This window comes from Silene latifolia, chromosome 5 (genome assembly GCF_048544455.1).
Source record: "Silene latifolia isolate original U9 population chromosome 5, ASM4854445v1, whole genome shotgun sequence".
NCBI lineage: Eukaryota > Viridiplantae > Streptophyta > Magnoliopsida > Caryophyllales > Caryophyllaceae > Silene > Silene latifolia.
The window spans coordinates 52,508,453-52,522,149 of NC_133530.1; the positions used below are offsets into that span (position 1 = coordinate 52,508,453).

At 40.1% G+C, this 13,697-nt stretch overlaps 1 protein-coding gene across 1 annotated transcript; it reads left to right on the forward strand.

The window, feature by feature from the left end:
• The first annotated feature begins 910 nt into the window (after nt 1–910).
• LOC141655367 (uncharacterized) lies at nt 911–1,585 on the forward strand. The gene has a single exon (XM_074462452.1). It carries the CDS (start codon nt 911–913, stop codon nt 1,583–1,585), a length of 675 nt encoding a protein of 224 aa, XP_074318553.1.
• The last annotated feature ends 12,112 nt before the right edge of the window (nt 1,586–13,697 follow it).

Consider the following 13,697-nt stretch of genomic DNA (forward strand, 5'->3'; position numbering starts at 1 on the left):
TCCTCTATTAGTCAGGAAGCAGGCTCAGGATCCCACACAGTAGCTGATGAGGGTGGGTATGTGCATAGAGGTGAAGAGGAAATTGTAGATGGGGAAATCTAAGTGAATCCTAATTATAGTGTTTCAGTTCAGAACTCTTATTCTATCTTGCAGGAGGAGGGACCCATATTGGTTACTAACACTGAGGTGGTTCTTCTGGAAGAGGAGCCTCTAGATCCAAATCCATGAAAGTTTCTTCATGGAACATTAGAGGGTTTAATGACCCAATAAAGCAGCAGGAGGTTAGGGGATATCTTAGGGATAATAAAGTTGAGGTTCTGGGTTTGCTAGAAACGAGGGTTAAACTAAATAATTTTGCTGCTATTAGTAGGCTTTTTCCTTCTTATTTGGTTTTAAATAATTACTCCCACCATTACAATGGTAGGATTTGGGTGTTTTTGGACATTAGGAGAGTCACTTTGGTTTCTTCTTATGTCCATGATCAACTCATTCATTTAGAGCTTCAACATAATGCTTCAAATAAGACATTTCATGTTTCTTTTGTTTATGGTAGCAATGATGCTGACCATAGAGAAAGATTATGGGTGGAATTGAAAGGAGTTGCTTCTAAGGTTACCAATTGGATTCTTATGGGTGATTGGAATATTATGAGAAGTATGGAGGAGAGGATTAGTCCTAATCCACCATCTGTTAGAGATATGCTCTCTAACCCCTTATGGCTGATTCATTTTCCTACTACTCAGGTTCATATATTGCCAGCTGGGGTCTCTGATCACTCTCCTCTCTTGGTCACTGTTACTGATGTCACCCCCCAAGGAAAAGATTCAGCTACTTGAATTGCTGGGAAGCTCATGAGGAGTATGGTATCAGGGTGAGGGAAGCTTGGGACATTCCTGTCAGAGGGAATGCTATGTATAGCTTGTTCTCTAAATTAAAACATGTTAAGCAAAAGCTTATTGTGTTACATAAGCATTCTTATTCTGGAATTTCTGAGAAAGTAAGGGAAGCTCAACAACATCTGCATGATTGTCAACCCTGTCTCCAGGGTAATCCTTTGGACCCTGACTTAATTGTTAAGGAGAGGGATTTATTACATGCTTATCTGGTTCTCAAGAAAGCTAAACATAGCTCTCTACTTCAAAGAGCTAAGGTTCAGAGTATCAAATTCAATGATGCCCCTACTAGTTATTACTTCTCTAGAATTGCTTCTAGGAAGCACCAAGGTATTATTGGGAAGCTGAAGGATAGACAAGGGATGGACAGGGATGGGGTGTCTGCTGTCAATCAGGCCTTTGTTGAATACTACCAGTGGTTATTAGGGAAGCATAGTCCTATGGGTACTTCTCTCATGGACACATTGGAAGGGCCTAGGTTTCCTGAATTTGGCTGTGAGGAGATATGTAAGGAGATTGATGATAAAGAAATCAAGAGTGTTCTCTTCTTAATAGCTCCTAACAAAAGTCCTAGGCAAGATGGGTTTTCAGCTCAATTTTTCAAAACTAATTGGGATATCATAAAAAATGATTTCTGCAAGGCTGTTAAGGGCTTCTTTCAGACAGGCCATATGTCTAAGCAAGTGATGTGACCATAATTAGAGCATATTTAGTCCCCGAATTAGCCTTGTTCCCATGCTTTTTAGTGCATATTTGGGTCATTTATTGTTTTTAGTCCTTTGTTTTGCATATTCTTTGTGGTTTTGTTTCCTTGGTAGGAACGGAGTGCAAACCTTGCATTTTCATGGCAAAATAGAGCTAAATTGATTGAATTCAATGACCAAGCATCAAAGAGAAGACAAGATTAGAAGGCCTTTGTACATATTATAGTAGATGGGCAATGATGAGAAAAGATCCTTGTATCCCCGAGGAAATCCTCAAGGATTTTATGAAGGGAAAGGAAAAAAAGAAGAAAGGAAGAAGCTGTAAGACAATCCGAGCAGATTGCCCACAATCCGCCCGTCCAAGAGGTGCAATCCGAGCGTCTTCCCCAGCTGGACGCCCGTCCAGAAACACCACAATCCGCCCGTCCACCCCTCGAATCTGCGCGTCCAAAACGCCCACAATCCACCCGTCCCGTGCCCCGGACACTCGGATTGTGTGTCAGCCATTTCGACTTCTACGCGTTTCATGAAGGATGCGCATATTTTTCTAAGACCGGCGAAAAGGAGACCGGAGTCTCTATTGAGACCGGCGATTCCTCAAGGACTTAATCGTCATTTAAGCCCTTAGTAAACCCTAATTTATGTAACTAATCCCCACTATAAATACCCCATTAGGCTAATTAGATTATGATGTTCTTCTCAGCAATCTCTAGTGTAGTTTATATCAATCAAATCTCTCTTTAATCTTGTAATCAACATTTAATCAAGTTTTAATACAAATTTCATTTCCTTAATCTCTCTTTGGTTTATCTTTCATTTTGGGTAATTGAAGATTATTTGGGTTGTTATTGGGAGATTGACAACCTTCCAATCAATCATCAAGTACTTCTTTTATTCTTTGCTTTATTATTGGAATCATTAGTAGGTACAATTCTCTTAATCCCTTTTTAATTATTGTTAATTATCTTCATTTATTCATCATGTTTCACTTTGTTGGTATGATTGACAACCTTGCTAGCATGTTCAACTTGATAATGAGTGAGTAGTTTCCTTAGCTAGGGTTAATGGGTAATTAGGGGAAACCAACATGGGGGATGATTCATGCTTAAATTAATATGTTTTCGTAGTTTATTTGCTTGCTTGTTGTGATCTCAACTTATGCACATGTTATGTTTGATGAAATGCGAGCCTATGAATCCTTGCATTTTTTTACCCATCACCTATCTTTTCAATGAGGCTTGTAAGACATAAACCAACTCGAGTCTCATTAGACCATGCATATAGTTGAGTAGGGAAGATTAAGTCGACTTGTAGGTGTTGTACAATCTAATCGATTCGGCTCCGGGACCCAAACTTTCCTAGGATTGTAAGATATAAACCAACTCAATCCATCACAACAATAATTGTTTGCTTATAATTTGAGAATATGTTTGTATGATCAATTTCCATGAATCCCCTATGACCCCATGACACCCTAGTGCCTTTTATCAATTGTTTACATCCCTTTTTAATCATCTTGCTTGTTTACTTTCATTGCTATTTAGTTTAGTGATCTTCTACTTCAAACCCCAAATTGTGACACCCTTAGACACCACTAGTTGCAATTGAAAATCTCATCTCAATTCCCGTCCCTTGGGATCCGACCTTTACTTACCTCTTTACTAATTGTAGAGTTGTTTGTGGAGTTATAAATTGTGTTTTGGTCTAGGTGCTCCTAACGACAAGTACCAAAAACTAAACCTCCAAGTGAGTCCGACAAAAAATGGCACCGTTGCCGGGGACGGTGTTAACTTGATTTGGTATTTCTTAAATTGTTATTAGTTGTGTCTTTCTTTGCCTTGGGGAAGTAAAACTCCTCAAGGTTTGTTCTAACTATTTTCAAGTTGTTCGATATTTTGCAAGATGGACCTTATAGATTGTTTTGTAGAGGACCACTTAAGTATACCTTTCTTCAAAGATCCCATGCAAGCATTGGAAGCCTTGGAAGCAAGTGAGGCTAAAAATATGTATTGGGAATTGGAGGTAGATCTTTTTGAGGCCGCTCTAGCCAACAAAGAACTTACTCATGAGCAATCCGAATTAGTACATAACATCGTTGTGGAAGCATACCAACCTATTGAAAATGAGCAATTCATCCTAGAAGACATCTTACAAGCTCAAGAGCAAGAGGAATTCGTCATGGAATTCGAGTGTGATGAGATCGATGAGAATGAGGAACAAGTTGAATATGCCATGAGAATGGAGTGTCTAACTGAAATGAAGCAAATTCTCAATGAACCTCCAAAGGAGGAAAGTGAGGTACAAACCCCTACTTTAAAACCCCTTCCTCCAAATTTGAAATATGCTTACCTTGATGAATCAAAGACCAAACCCGTAATTGTTAATGATAGACTTGATGAAAACCAATTGGGAAAATTGCTTGATGTGTTAAAACAATATGAAAAGGCTATAGGTTATAGTATAGATGACCTTATGGGGATAAGTCCCAACTTTTATATACATAGAATTCATCTAGAGGAGGACCATAGACCTACAATCCAATCTCAAAGGAGATTAAACCCCAACATGCAAGAAGTTGTCAAGGGAGAGGTTATGAAATTACTTGATGCGGGAATCATATATCCCATATCGGACTCTTTGTGGGTTAGTCTCGTTCAAGTGGTACCTAAGAAAGGAGGTACCACAGTGGTGACAAACGAAAAGAATAAGTTAATACCCACAAGGAAGATCACCGGTTGGCGTATGTGCAATGAGTATTCGGGATTCTTCCAAATCCCTATACACCCGGATGACCAACATAAGACCACCTTCACATGCCCTTATGGTACTTTTGCATATAGGAGGATGCCTTTTGGCTTATGTAATGCCCCCGCCACTTTCCAAAGATGCATGATGAGTGTCTTCTTCGACTACCTAGAGACCATAATGGAAGTTTTTATGGATGATTTTAGCGTTTATGGAAAGGACTTTGACTCATGTTTGCATAATCTTTCTCTTGTATTACAAAAATGTGAAGATGTTAGTCTTGTTTTAAATTGGGGAAAGTGTCACTTCATGGTCAATGAAGGAATTGTTTTGGGTCATTTAATCTCGGAAAAGGGCATCGAGGTCGATAAAGCTAAGGTTGAGGTGATAGAGAAACTCCCACCTCCCGTGAATGTTAGAGGGGTGAGAAGTTTTCTCGGTCACGCGGGTTTCTATCGCCGTTTCATAAAAGATTTTTCAAAAATAGCGAAACCCCTCACTCAATTCTTACTTAAAGATGCCCAATTCTATTTCACTGATGAGTGTGTTGAAGCCTTTAATAGAATCAAGGAAGCACTAATCTCGGCACCGATCATTCAACCTCCAAATTGGGAACTACCATTCGAGATTATGTGTGATGCTAGTAACTATGCCGTTGGAGCGGTTCTTGGCCAACGGGTAGGAAGAGCTCTTCATTCCATCTATTATATAAGCAAGACTCTTGATCCCTCCCAAGTGAACTATGATACACCTGAGAAAGAGCTTCTTGCCATTGTTTATGCTTTGGACAAATTTCGTTCCTACTTACTTGGATCCAAGGTGATTGTCTTTTCGGATCACCGTACTCTCCGACATCTCTTGATAAAGAAGGAGGCCAAACCAAGGTTGTTAAGATGGATTTTGCTTCTTCAAGAATTCGACTTGGAGATAAGAGAGAAGAAAGGAGCCGAAAATGTAGTGGCGGATCACTTGTCAAGGATCCGGTTTCATGATGAACAAGGAGAAGCGCCGATCAATGACTCATTTCCCGAAGATATCTTGATGGCCATTCAAACACAACTTGAAAGGCACATCACCCCATGGTTTGCCGATTATGCCAACTATATCGTTGGAAGAGTACTCCCTCCAAATTTGAACTACAACCAAAGGAAGAGGTTCTTATTCGAAGTAAAGAGGTACTTTTGGGATGACCCAAATCTCTACAAAGAGTGTAGTGATGGGCTCTACCGGAGGTGCATCCCTCAATGGGAAGTCCAAGGAATCTTGGAAGGATGTCACTCATCACCCTACGGTGGGCACCATGGAGCAAGGAGAACCATTGCAGAAATTCTTCAATCGGGCTTCTATTGGCCTACAATGTTCCAAGACACGAGGGAATTCATCATTCATTGTGATGCTTGTCAAAGAACGGGGAATATCTCTTGGAGGAATGAAATGCCACAAAGGGGCATTCTAGAGGTGGAGATCTTCGATGTTTGGGGGATCGACTACAAAGGTCCGTTGCGACATCCAATGGGAATAGGTATATCCTTGTGGTCGTAGACTACGTCTCAAAGTGGGTGGAGGCAATTGCCACCCCAAATGATGATGCGAAGACGGTCACCAAGCTCTTCAAGAAGATAATCTTCCCGAGATTTGGAGTTCCTAGACAATCATAAGTGATGGAGGAACGCATTTCCATGAAAAGAAACTCGCATACCTTTTGACCAAGTATGGTGTTCAACATAGAACCGGCTTGGGATATCATCCTCAAACAAGCGGTCAAGTTGAAGTTTCGAATAGAGAGATCAAGAAAATTCTTGAGAAAGTGGTGAATAAGACCCGAAAAGATTGGAGCAGAAAGCTTGATGACGCTCTTTGGGCTTATAGGACGGCCTATAAGACTCCCATAGGAGCCTCCCCTTACAAGCTTGTTTATGGAAAAGCATGCCACTTGCCAATCGAATTGGAGTACAAAGCTTTTTGGGCAATCCGAGCCCTTAACCTTGATCTCAAATTAAGTGGTCAAAAGAGGATGATTCAAATTCAAGAGTTGGAAGAATTCCGACTACAATCTTATGAGAATGCCAAGATCTACAAGGAAAGGACAAGATTTCTTCATGACAAGAGGATCAAGCAAAAAGCCTTGCACAAAGGGGATAAAGTCCTTCTATTCAATTCCCGCTATCGACTCTTTCCCAGGAAGTTGAACTCTAGATGGATGGGTCCCTATGTGATCACCGAGGTTGGGAAATATGGGGATTTTGAAATCAAGGCGGAAGATGGAAGCAAATTCAAGGTCAATGGTCAAAGATTGAAGCCATATTATGAGGGAGCATTTGTTGGAGAGGTCGAGGTCACCTATCTCGGGCCTCCTCATACTTGAAGGAATCATCAAAGGGAGAGTTTGGTGGAGTCCTCCCTAAACCACCACTTGTAAGTATACTAACCCCTCTAACTTGTATTTATAATTTTGTTGCATTCCTTTTATCATAAACATAAATTCTTTCAATGAGAGTAAGTGAGGGAGGGTCCCTAATGATTTTTGATGAAGGAAGGAACTAATTTTCAAGTATGGGGAAGCTTTTATCGGGGTTAAGGAATTCAAAGGGAACCCGAGCGTCCAAAAAGAGAATCCGCTCGGTTTGTACAAAGACGACCGTCTTGTTGAGAATACGCTCGTCCGCCAGGAATCCGAGCGTCTGAAGACAGATCCGCTCGTCTTTTTGCCAGTGAATTTGAAGAAAAGTTCCAGTCACAGAATCCGCTCGTCTTTGGGAAAAGACGCTTGTCTTGTTCCAGAAAAGACGCTCGTCTTTTGCTCGATCCGCTCGTCTTGGCTGCGTCAAATTTTTGCAAAAATTCGCTGTAAGAGAATCCGAGCGTCTTCCCTGGAATCCGCTCGTCGCAGAATGACAGAATCCGAGCATCTTGTGCCCGAGTCCGCTCGTCTTTCTGCGGTCTTCACTCCCGATTTTTCCCAATTTTAATTCACCCCACCACACAATTTGTGACACATCACCCTTCCTTCCACTTGTATTATAAAAACCCACCTCCTTATGACTCCAAAGCATATCCCAAACACCTTTTTATTCCACAAAATCAAAAAGCCCCTATTTCTAGGGTTTCAAAAGCAACATTCAATCCACAAAGAGCGTCTTCATACTTTAATAAATCAACAAAATCCAACTCAACAATCAAAGAATGACACTAAAGGGATCTTCCTTTAGGGATAGAAGAAGACCAAGAGTAAGAGGAAGCTCTTATACCTCCCACATCAACACCTTAATGAGGGAGCGTGAAGAAATTGTGGATCTTACAAGGCTCGATGAATTCTCAAATGTTGAATTCGTCAATGATGTGCAAAGGCTCGTTTTTCACCGGCTTCTTCGTAAGAACATTCTCCCTACTAAGTTTTTATGTCTAACTTTAAGGAAGCTTGGGATTTACCATCAAATGGAAGCCCTTTTTGAGTTGTTTGGTCTCTCCACCCTTTTCCACATGCACGAGCAAACTTACCGATCCCTTGTGCTCGAATTTTTAAGCTTCTTGAAAATCACAACCTTGAATAGAACGATATGTATAGAATTTAGGTTGGAGAGTGTTTCAAGAATGATGACTCTAGTGGAATTTGCTAATGTGCCTGGTCTCGATGTCTCGCCTACCCGGACATCAAAACCAAAGAGATATAGTGTTGCACCCCTATGGAGGGCCATGACCGGCCGAGATTTCATGTACATCAAGGAGTGTCTAGCTTTCCACATTCAAAATCCTATTTTGAGACTTACTTACCGGTTCCTTTCCGGCACCCTCCTTGCTCGCCGAGACCCGGCAATAGTGAACGAACTTGACCTTGTGTTCATGGAGTCTTATCTCGATATCTAAGGAAGGGGTGGGTACCACTTTAATGTGCCTCTTGTGTTACTCGAAAAGTGGGCAAAGTTTAGGAACGGTGATGTTGATGGGATGAAACACATTGTTAATGGAGGGCTCATTACAAAGATTGCAAAGCATTTCAATCCAAAATTTAATGAGAATAATGAGTACACTCCTCTTACCGGGAATACAAGGATAAATGAAGACCTTCTTCTTGTGCATCATCATTGGATAACCCTTGAGGGGGTTGATAAAAGGGTCAAGTGGATAACAAAAGGAAGTGATCCAATCTACCTACCAATGACCGGACTATCAAGAATCTCACCAAGAAGGGGACCTTTATCACCAATCCCATCCTACCTCATCCCTCCAAACCCAACCCAAGCAAGGCAAGCACCATCACCTACAAATCCCCAACAACAACAACAAGAGCAACAACCACAAGATGAGAAAATCAAAGTACCTCCCTACCCTTTCCCATATCAACCGTACAACCACCCTAACCCCTTTATCCTCCCCCGTGATGACTTTGTAACGGGAATTCTTCAACATTTGCACTTCCGACAATATGAAGCTACCGTGGACAATTATTATGCATTCTACCCTCAATACCACGATATGATTCAAAGGGGGAAGATTAGTGAGGAGGGAGCATTTCCCTCTTGGGCACAAATGGATATACTCTTCCCCAATTCGGAGAGGGCAAATGAAGGTGCAAACGGGCGACAAGAGGAAGGGAGCGACAAATCTTGCGGTGGGGACACGGTGGAGCTTGGTAGCGAAGAGGATGAGTTCATGGACCTAATAAAAGTGATGCATCCAAGGAAATATGGGATAGTGATCTAGAGGGAGATGACGACGATCTCTAGAGGATCTCTTCATAGCTAGATGGAGCGAGCGTGAGGCACCCATCTCAAGCTTAAGTGAAGTTTCCTCATCTCCTCTCTTTATTTTCAATTTTCATGAAAGAAGTTTATGTTTTGTTAACTTGTATAATATTTGACGTTGTCTTTGGTTGGAGAGTCCTAGCAACATAGAGGACTAACACCACAGCCACATTTAGGTGTTCTTTTATTGTTCCCGTTTGAAAAATCCAAAATGACAATTTAGTTTCATGCATTGCATCTTGTGTGCATGAACTACCCCAAAATTTAAGACATTAGAAATAATGTCTGTCTCGGTTTGGGGAAGTACATGCATACATAACGGAGGTAATCTAAATTACGCTCTCCCTCATAAACAAAAACCCATGCATCATATAGTGTAGATTAGTATAGCTTGCATTTAGTATAGAATTCATGCATCATGCTTGCATAATTTCCTATCATTTTGGCCATTGAGGACAATACCCATATTAGTGTGGGGATGAGAAATTCTAACTTAACTTTTATTCAAAAACCCAAAAAAAAAAAAAAAAAAAGTTTTGAAAAATCAAAAAAATTGAAAAAATTGAAAATCCAAAAACAAGTTCATTTCCTTTGTAGTGTAGACTTGTATATATTGTGTTTGTTCTATCCTTGTTCACATTGATCGACTACGCCACATCCCAGACATGAGGATATTGAAGACCGCATGGTATGATCTTTCCAATCTCCTTTTTCCTCTTTATGTTAATGACTATGTGGCTTTATTTTGATTGATGCGGTATAACAATGTGAATTTAGGACTTGCATTTAGATTATATGGCATATTAGTTGGTAGAATCATTTGCATTAGGATGCTTATATGTTAGTTGCATCATGGCATGTAGTTGCATGTTAGAAAATTTTGCGAAACCGTCTACTTGGGAAGCTTGACAAGTGTATATAGGCCCTAGTAGATGCTTTTTCTTCTTAAGACTTTGCTTGTTAGAATACTCGTAAAACACCCTAGGATGTGTCATGCTAGTATCCTTTGACCCATGGATTAAGGCATAGTCAAGAGTACCTTGTGGTGTGATAACTCCTTGGCTACTGTTTATTCCAAGGTGACCCTTGAAACCATGCATCCATCATCCATGTTCTACCACATTTTTGTCATCAAAGGGAATGGGCACAAAAAGAAATTGATTTGAGTTCAATTAAATGAAAAGTGAAAGAAAGTTTGCAAAATGCATCAAATGAAAAGAGGAGCAAAAATAGACTCCTAAAGCTTCAAATATAAGGCACCCTCACTACATATGAGGTGACTTTGAAAATGTTCAAAAAGAAATGCAAAAAGTTGAAAAGTTGTCAAGTGTTGAAATGCCAAACATCAAAGAAATGGCAAAAGAAAGTGTTCTCAAATGTCAAATGCCACAAGAAATTGGGGGGAAAAAAACAAAAACAAAATCAAACTCCCAAAATGAAACTCAAATATCTATCGATTCCTTTATCCATATTATCCATTTTTGTGCATGGTAGAGAGGGGACGACCCTTCTTCTTGTCTAGGCAAGAGGGGGAATTCCACGATCCTCCAGTGTTTCTAACACCATAGGGAGTCTATTCTTGACAAAAGCATTTAACGATTGAGGACAAAGGTACCCTAGCTTGACATAATTTTGAGGTGATTTATTGGTATCCTTCTAGGCTTAGTAGTTTGAAGAAATTGCATCTATGAAGGAGTGTGTACCCTTAAATTGCTTCCCTTGTAGATAATTTCCACCACTTATATGAGGAAAGTGACTATTCTTTTGTAGATGCATCCATTACTTGATTTTATGTGCTTTAATGTTTGGATATGTCGCCATTTTGGCAAGACCCACCTTGCCTTGCAAGAAGGCATCCTACCTCATGGTTGTCTTGTTGTGAGTTGAAGGGGCGGAGTGAGACCCGCTAATTGTCTCATATCGGCTATGCTATTAGGTTAGTTTAAATAACGGTCCTAGTCTTTGTCACCTCTTTACTCGGGACGAGCAAAGGTTCGGTTTGGTGATATTTGATGTGACCATAATTAGAGCATATTTAGTCCCCGAATTAGCCTTGTTCCCATGCTTTTTAGTGCATATTTGGGTCATTTATTGTCTTTAGTCCTTTGTTTTGCATATTCTTTGAGGTTTTGTTTCCTTGGTAGGAAATGAGTGCAAACCTTGCATTTTCATGGCAAAATAGAGCTAAATTGATTGAATTCAATGACCAAGCATCAAAGAGAAGACAAGATTAGAAGGCCTTTGTACATATTATAGTAGATGGGCAATGATGAGAAAAGATCCTTGCATCCCCGAGGAAATCCTCAAGGATTTTATGAAGGGAAAGGAAGAAAAGAAGAAAGGAAGAAGCTGTAAGACAATTCGAGCGGATTGCCCACAATCCGCCCATCCAAGAGGTGCTCCGAGCGTCTTCCCCAGCTGGACACCCGTCCAGAAACACCACAATCCGCCCGTCCACCCCTCGAATCCGCTCGTCCAAAACGCCCACAATCCGCCCGTCCCGTGCCCCGGACGCTCGGATTGTGTGTCAGCCATTTCGTCTTCTACACGTTTCATGAAGGATGCGCATATTTTTCTAAGACCGGCGAAAAGGAGACCGGAGTATCTCTTGAGACCGGCGATTCCTCAACGACTTAATCGTCATTTAAGCCCTTAGTAAACCCTAATTTATGTAACTAATCCCCACTATAAATACCCCATTAGGCTAATTAGATTATGATGTTCTTCTTAGCAATCTCTAGTGTAGTTTATATCAATCAAATCTCTCTTTAATCTTGTAATCAACATTTAATCAAGTTTTAATACCAATTTCATTTCCTTAATCTCTCTTTGGTTCATCTTTCATTTTGGGTAATTGAAGATTATTTGGGTTATTATTGGGAGATTGACAACCTTCCAATCAATCATCAAGTACTTCTTTTATTCTTTGCTTTATTATTGGAATCATTAGTAGGTACAATTCTCTTAATCCCTTTTTAATTATTGTTAATTATCTTCATTTATTCATCATGTTTCACTTTGTTGGTATGATTGACAATCTTGCTAGCATGTTCAACATGATAATGAGTGAGTAGTTTCCTTAGCTAGGGTTAATGGGTAATTAGGGGAAACCAACATGGGGGATGATTCATGCTTAAATTAATATGTTTTCATAGTTTATTTGCTTGCTTGTTGTGATCTCAACTTATGCACATGTTATGTTTGATGAAATGCGAGCCTATGAATCCTTGCATTTTTTACCCATCACCTATCTTTTCAATGAGGCTTGTAAGACATAAACAACTCGAATCTCATTAGACCATGCATATAGTTGATTAGGGAAGATTAAGTCGACTTGTAGGTGTTGTACAATCTAATCGATTCGGCTCCGGGACCCAAACTTTCCTAGGATTGTAAGATATAAACCAACTCGATCCATCACAACAATAATTGCTTGCTTATAATTTGAGAATATGTTTGTATGATCAATTCCCATGAATCCCCTATGACCCCATGACACCCTAGTGCCTTTTATCAATTGTTTACATCCCTTTTTAATCATCTTGCTTGTTTACTTTCATTGCTATTTAGTTTAGTGATCTTCTACTTCAAACCCCAAATTGTGACACCTTTAGACACCACTAGTTGCAATTGAAAATCTCATCTCAATTCCCGTCCCTTGGGATCCGATCTTTACTTACCTCTTTACTAATTGTAGAGTTGTTTGTGGAGTTATAAATTGTGTTTTGGTCTAGGTGCTCCTAACGACAAGTACCGAAAACTAAACCTCCAAGTGAGTCCGACCAGCAAGCTAATACAACCTTGCTTGCCCTTATTCCCAAGAAGCCTGTGGTTGCAACTGTCATGGATTATAGGCCCATAGCTTGATGCACAGTATTTTACAAAACTGTCAGCAAGATCTTATGTTCCAGGCTCAAACCTTTTTTGCCTGATATTGTGGGTAAGGAGCAGGGGGCGTTTGTCAAAGGGAGAAGTATTTTTGAGAATATAATGCTGACCCAATCTCTGGTCAAGGGCTATGCTCAACAGGGTGTTTCACCTAGATGTTTAATCAAGGTAGACATAAGGAAAGCATTTGATTCTCTTCAATGAGATTTTATTGATAAGATGCTGCAACATTTTTACTTCCCTGAGAAATTTAGGAAGTGGATAATGGGATGTATTACTTCCACCTGGTTCAGTTTAAAGGTGAATGGTGATCATGTAGGTTTTTTCAAAGTGGCCAGTGGACTCAGACAAGGAGACCCCTATCTCCTTTTCTGTTTGTCATGAGTATGGAAATCTTATCACGTATTTTAAGGGGCATACATAAGCTGCACCAGGTCTCTTACCATCCTACGTGTGGTAGGATAGGTTTGAATCATATGATATTTGCTGATGATTTGATGCTATTTGTCAGGGGTGATGTTCCTTCATGAGCTATTACCTCTTCTTTGGACTCCTTTGCTAACATGTCTGGATTAATTGCTAACCCTGATAAAACTAATATCTATATGGGAGGTATAAGGGAGAATATTAAGAAGGAAATCTTGAATGCTACTTGTTATACTTAAGGAGATTTTCCATTCAGATACCTTGGAGTCCCTCTCAATGAAGGAAGATTAAACAAAACC